At 31.5% G+C, this 6,508-nt stretch overlaps 1 protein-coding gene across 1 annotated transcript in view; it reads right to left on the minus strand.

Annotated features, from left to right (window-relative positions):
* LOC106463152 (pre-mRNA-splicing factor 18-like) overlaps window positions 1-6,508 on the minus strand; it is a 68,970-nt gene that overhangs the window by 21,942 nt on the left and 40,520 nt on the right. The window contains exon 5 of the mRNA XM_013923147.2: window positions 2,853-3,065. Within this exon, the coding sequence (XP_013778601.1) occupies window positions 2,853-3,065 (213 nt within the window). The remainder of the gene's footprint in view (window positions 1-2,852; window positions 3,066-6,508) is intronic.

Below are 6,508 nucleotides of genomic sequence, written 5' to 3' on the forward strand. Positions count from 1 at the left end.
TTAATTCAAATAACTGTTTAATTATGAATTTTATTAAATTATCAGATTTAGCAAAAGCAGTGTCTAGGATTTTACAAAACATTTGAAAATCGATGGATTTACTATTGCTTTTACCTTTACCCTACATTTATTATGCTTAAAATTATAGATTTGAATTTGAAGTAAAGTTTTTATACAAATATTTTTACTTAATGTTTCAGTATTTTTATACTGAAAGTCCTGATTTAGTCCATAGGGATAAAGGGTTTTTTTTCTTTTAAAATATAATATTCTTCTCTTTCTGTTAATAACTTTGTGTTAAATATTTTTTCTAAAATGGTTATTCTAACATTATTAAACAAGTGTTTATTAAAATGATCTATTTCTGTTGTATGAGGAAAATGCTTTTTACTTTGTGATCTATGTAGGTTAATCCTAAGATGTAAATGATTAGATGTTTGCCCTACATATTCAAGACCTCATTTGCCACAAGTTAAAAGCTAAATAACAATATCCAATTTACAAAGTAAAAGTGGCGGCCGGACAAGTTGAACATCTAGAACTGTTGCAATTAAATTTTTCATGATTATGAGTGGTCAGTTCAAAAATCAGCAAATAATTATTGAGCTATTTCTCTACTTATTACATTAACGGAAAATGATTTAAAGGTGCTGATTTTATCACCCTTTTCTCTTTTTGTAATTATGATTTCTTCTTTGTTGTATACTGACTAATAGCCTGGCTAGCTATTTGATCAAAAACATACCAACAAAGAAAAAGGGATATATATAAATCCCTAAAAGTAAGAGATGGAAAATGAATGCAGAAAATCCCAACAAAAGTGAAATCACGTATGTAACGCGAGAGCCGAAGACAACAAACAAGCCAATGTAGAGGTAATAAAGAATCACAGGAAAGTGGGGCAATAGATAATACATCACATTCCTGAGAAATCATGTCAAAAAGTGCCATATCAGGCCTAGCTGATTCTGCAAAAGGGGTAGTGAAAGACACTGTGTAGAAAGGCTATCAAATCTTCATCAGCCCGAACAGGTTTAGCTCTTTTAGGAGGACTAGTGGGGCAAGTTCAGAAGAAGTAGGTTAACCCATATAATGATCAATCTCACAGCAGAGAATAGCAAAGAAATCTAATAAAGGGTCTCCCCACCTGCAGCCTGTGAAATAGTGCTAAAGGTATGATACCCAAAGTGGGAACATGAACTTCAGAATTCCTTATAGAAATACATAAATCAAACATAAGTGTTTGATGTAAAATATGGAAATGTGAGAAAACAAATAAAAGACTGGGAAATTTAAGTTAAAGATTTCTTCAATGTAAAGAAAAAAAAAAGGTAGTGAAGAAATCCCACTTCGGAAATTAAACTATTAAAATCACGAAAGTGATTCACATGAAGAGCACCAAATAAAACAACATCTGAACACGAGTACTGCCAAACTTGAAGTGATAGTTCAGAAGAATTGAATAGAGAATCATTAGAGTATGTTGCACTCTTATTGGTGGAGGGTTGAAGCATGATGATTTGCATGAGAGATGCATTGAAATCAGTCAAATCAAATGTAGGGGAGATAAAAGGCTTGTGGTATACATAAAAATTATTTTTGCGGATAGAGGGCAACACTGAATGAGAATAGTTATTTATATGAGTGGAGGTATTTTACCATACAGGAAACTAAATATTCACTCCCAGACCTTTCAACCATCTAGTAAGGTGCAGGCTCAAACTGAAGAAAACAAATCAGGGGTAACTTTTCCCAAAGTGGCTTCCATTTTTTATTTCTTTTAAAGACTGTTCTGATTTCTATTGTTTGGAACAACATTTTGTTAGCTAAGTATGCTTTGTTAGAGCAAAACAATTTTGGGCTATCTGCTGGGTCCACTATAGGGAATTGAACCTCGGACTTCAGCATTGTAAGTCCATAAACTTACCACTGTCCGAGAGGGAGTCTGAGAAGCAAAAGAATAAAATAAAGCACAGGAAAAAACGAATCAAAAGTCTCTCCAGGCTGACCAGGATCACCTTCAATTGCCTCAGAGCCCCCTGGTGGAACACCAGTGAACCAAATATATGTCTCCACTACTACAAATGAGATCACTGACAGTCTCAACTGAGAGTGACTCCCCCACCCCCTTCCAACTGTTGTGTGATGCTAGATATCAGGGGTGGGATAGAAAATAATAATCTGGGAATTCATACCATATATTGGATTGCCAATTGAAAAAAAAAAAAAATTAAACATAAATCAACTAGATAACACAAAGAACACTCAGTGTATCTCCAATTGATCATAGTAGGGAGAAACCTGTTAGTGAACAGTTTGTCGAGAAAATCTGAATCAGGTGCTTATATACAAGGATAGAAAGTGCATTCACATAGGTGGAGAGTATCGAGAGACAAATATCACCAAATGTAATTAAGTAGGGTAAAAAAAAGACTGGAGCAAGCGAGAAAAAATCAGACCAATGTTTAGATGAGCAAAGGCAGATGAGTTGGGATAATATATATTTTAAAGGCTGTACTCTAAATTAATGCCATTATCTTTTTGCTGGTTAAATCAAAGAACTACTAATAAATCTCAATTAAAAATGGATTAGTATATGCATAAAAAAGTAATTTATTATAAAACTAAGAGAAAACTAGAATGTATGTAATACACATTGCCTTTCTTTCTGACAAACTGTAGCAGCTTGTACAGCTCTGTTTATTGCTTAAACTGTTTTTTTTTTTTCAAATTAATAATCTCATATTTGAAAGAAAAACACTTACATTGTTCAAACACATTTTTGGATGTTATATATTATAAAGCACAATAATCAAACGAAACTTTATTATAATAACCTGCTTTGGACTGACCTTTACATAGTCCCTGTTGAGCAGCAATTTAACAATAATGACGAGGTGAGCTAAAATATCTTCCTGTATTGTTCTGTTCTTAAGGCGTTTTAGCAAAGGACGGAGATATGCCTGAGTCTGGGTGTAGGTAGCAGAGGCTAGCTTACCCTTTACTGAGGTCTTCTCTAATTCAGGTCTGGAATTAAGTTTCCTTCCCCACAGCTGTAGCAGAAACTAAAGAAAATAAAGTGGTAAACACTTTATGAATTTATTTTACAATATATAAAAGGAACAATGAACACCATTCAATGTACTTTTTTTTTTCATTATTTTCTCAAACATTTGAAATATGTCATGACTTACAAAATTTCCATGGTATTTTCATTTTTAAAATACCAGCTACATATAAAGATACAATTGAGGATATCAAAGCTAACAGCAAGGTGGCTGAAAGTATTTGGGTCATATTAGCAAATATAAGGGGAGAAGGCTTTTAGTTGGAATTTTTTACAGGTCACTATAAGAAACTGATGAAATATGAGAAGTTCTACAAGGAGATAAAAGATTCAGCTGTTAACCCTATGTGTACAGGTACAGTTGATTTGATCAACCATAAAACTTTAAATACTCTAACTAAATGTAACAAATGCATCTACGCAAAATTTGACAAGCTTTTAGTAAAAATTATGTCTATTGTGCACAAAAGATATGATTTTTTGTTAAGGTATTTTTACTAAATATTTGTCTGTAAATTCAAAAAGAATAGAAAATTTTTTATCTTAGTTTCATATTTCATTTGCACAATCTCTAGAACCTCCAAAGTGTATAACAAATTTTCTTTTCAGTAAAACTTAACATTGTTATAAGCTATATTTTAATGCTGTAGATTAGATGTTAACTAGGGACACATGATATTAAGATCAAGCAAGTCCTAGAATACTTAAAAAATTCGGGAATATTAGTGATTGAGAGACTTTGTGAAATGTCTAAGCTACAGATATAAATACAAGTAAGACTGCTAAGAATTCAGTATATTTTAGAGAAGTGTGAAGATTCATTTTAGTTTTTTTGCCAGATAACTTAAAAGAACCTGTCCAATGAATGAACAATGTCACAACCTAACACAAACTGTAGAAAAATCATCAATGTACTAAGAAATTAATATTTGAAAAATATGAAATAAAATCAAAATTTTTCTTTTTTTCTTTCTAGAAAGTTGGTAGATTGTAACAGAAAACTACAATTATTTATCCTAGCAGCCTCAGCTTCTAACTCGTTCACATCTGCAATTATTTAGTTTTATTGGTCTACAGTGCTTAGATCCTCACACTCACAGTACACAAAAACCATTATATCATAGCAGAACAGCTTAATGTAAACAACTAATAAATTGTTGTCAGACCACACTATGTGCACATGATGACATTAAGTTAAGATATCAAATATCATGAGAAATGTATTTAATTTTCTTTTATTTACATTGTGTATCTAACCTAATAAGTTTCCAACTTTTACAATTTAGTTACATTTGTTAAAGACTTTGTTAAATAAAAGATAAGAAATTTAGTACATACAGCTGGACTCAGGTGTTTTGCTGTCAATGCCATAACACACTAGCCCTACTTTTTAGTGATTATGCTGCTTGTCCAAGATGTAATCAATGTAGCTTCCAAATACCCATTTCAGAATACAAAAATATATCAGGCACTAAAACAGAATGTCCTGAAACTACTTTAAATTTTCTGGCTTTCTAACTAAGCTATAAATACGTTAAACAATTCCACTACTTTCCAGAGTACTTCCTTATCCGTACATACATGAAAATGTTCTTGCAAACTTTTAACTTTCCCCATAAAAAAATAAATAAAGGAACAAAAGAGAGCATGTATTTAACTTTACTCTTTCTGGTGGTTATAAATCCTTATATTTATTATATACCACAGAAACTAAACTAAAGCAACTGTAAGGTGGAAGGAGTCTTGATAAATGAGAAAAGAGGATATTCTTATTTTATTTTCTGGCCTATCAATATCTATATTCATGGTTCTAATTGGTTAAGCACTCTTAAAATTTTAAATAGGATTAAAAATATATAAAAAGGAGAAATCAGAGAATGATATATATCACATAGTGAAGATTTAAAATTTATTTAAATATTTTTTTGAAACTAAGAAATTAAAACTTAGATACTATAAAAAATTTTGTTTATAAACTATGTTTTGATGCCAAGTTCATTAGCATATGTTGATAATAAAATGATAAAAGTTTGATAAAAAATTATTTAACAAAGTAAATAAAAGCTTTTTATTATAATACAGGATGGAACAAAAGGACAAGAGCTTGTGGAAACAGGTCAGAGGGCTACAAATATGATACCTGGTATGGAAAGTTGTTATATGAAAACAGTGTTACGCATTATAATTTCAAATAGTCTGAAACCGAGCTAACTGATACTTTAAATTTAGTAGTTGAATTGTACTTTGGATTTAGCAGTTAATTAAAAGCTGATATATAGTCAATTTATGATATTTGCCAACAAGATTGATACATACAGTTTTCTTTTTAACACAAATATGTTTTAATATACAAACACCAATACAATTTACAATAACAGTTATTACACACAATGATTTATATATAAAACTTTTACAAACCACAAGCAGCATAAAGTTTTCTTTGTAATCTGGAACTTCCTTGATATCTTAACGAGGATTCACGACGATCGAGTTAATTATGAGTTGACATTGGTATAATTCACTTAACAGGGAGTTAGCTAGCTTTGTCCTTTGTTATTCACCAGCCATACATGCCGAGCTTTCCACAACTAAGTTATATAATGTTTTCATAAAAATACTAATGTCTGATGAGAATCCACTGAAGTTAAATGATTTGTAATGTTCAAACTCTGTAAATATTCCTGGTCAAATATCCGAAGTTTTCCAACTGATAAGCAGTAATCTCAATAAAGTTATAGCTTCCTAAGATTATAGCACACCGACTATAGCAAACCAATAATAGATACTCTTTTTTTTTTTGGTGAGTCACATTGGTTATATTTGTAGGCCCGTGTAGGCTTTCTCGAATGTTCAGCTTTACGTAACAATACTGACACTAACATAAGCATTTACTTATACACTTATATTGTTGATTCTTACTTTCAAGAATCTTCTACAACTTTGGAAAATAAGCGGGAGTTTTGCAATACATATTTAACAGTATAAGCTACGTATGTTTTCAAATATAAATTTAATCTAAGCAAACGTTGATATTAAAACAAATATATAATAACAAATTCATTACAACTCCCTCCTTAGAGAATTAAAAATTGGTGTTAGACAATTTTTAACTAAGGTTAAACAAGACCGATGTCTGTAGGTTTACTATCTTCTTAGAATTCTTCTCAAGAAGTCGATAAGCCGTCTTAACATTGTTAGAACAACGGGTAAAAGTTGTAGCTAGTGATGAGTTTGCCGACGCGTTTAGAATGCATTCTGCATCCATTATCAAGGCTGAATGTTGTGTGAATTGTGATTACTGTTGGTGGATATTTATAGGTATGGGTAAGCAGGTGGTGGTATCTAGCTGGTGGAAGGCGTTAATTGGTGGAGTGTTGTATTGTGGCTTGGGGGTTTCTCGCCAAGAAGTAGCAGTGTGCGTGCTGTTCCTGTCGACAACTC

Source organism: Limulus polyphemus, unplaced genomic scaffold, assembly GCF_000517525.1.
Source record: "Limulus polyphemus unplaced genomic scaffold, Limulus_polyphemus-2.1.2 Scaffold1336, whole genome shotgun sequence".
NCBI lineage: Eukaryota > Metazoa > Arthropoda > Merostomata > Xiphosura > Limulidae > Limulus > Limulus polyphemus.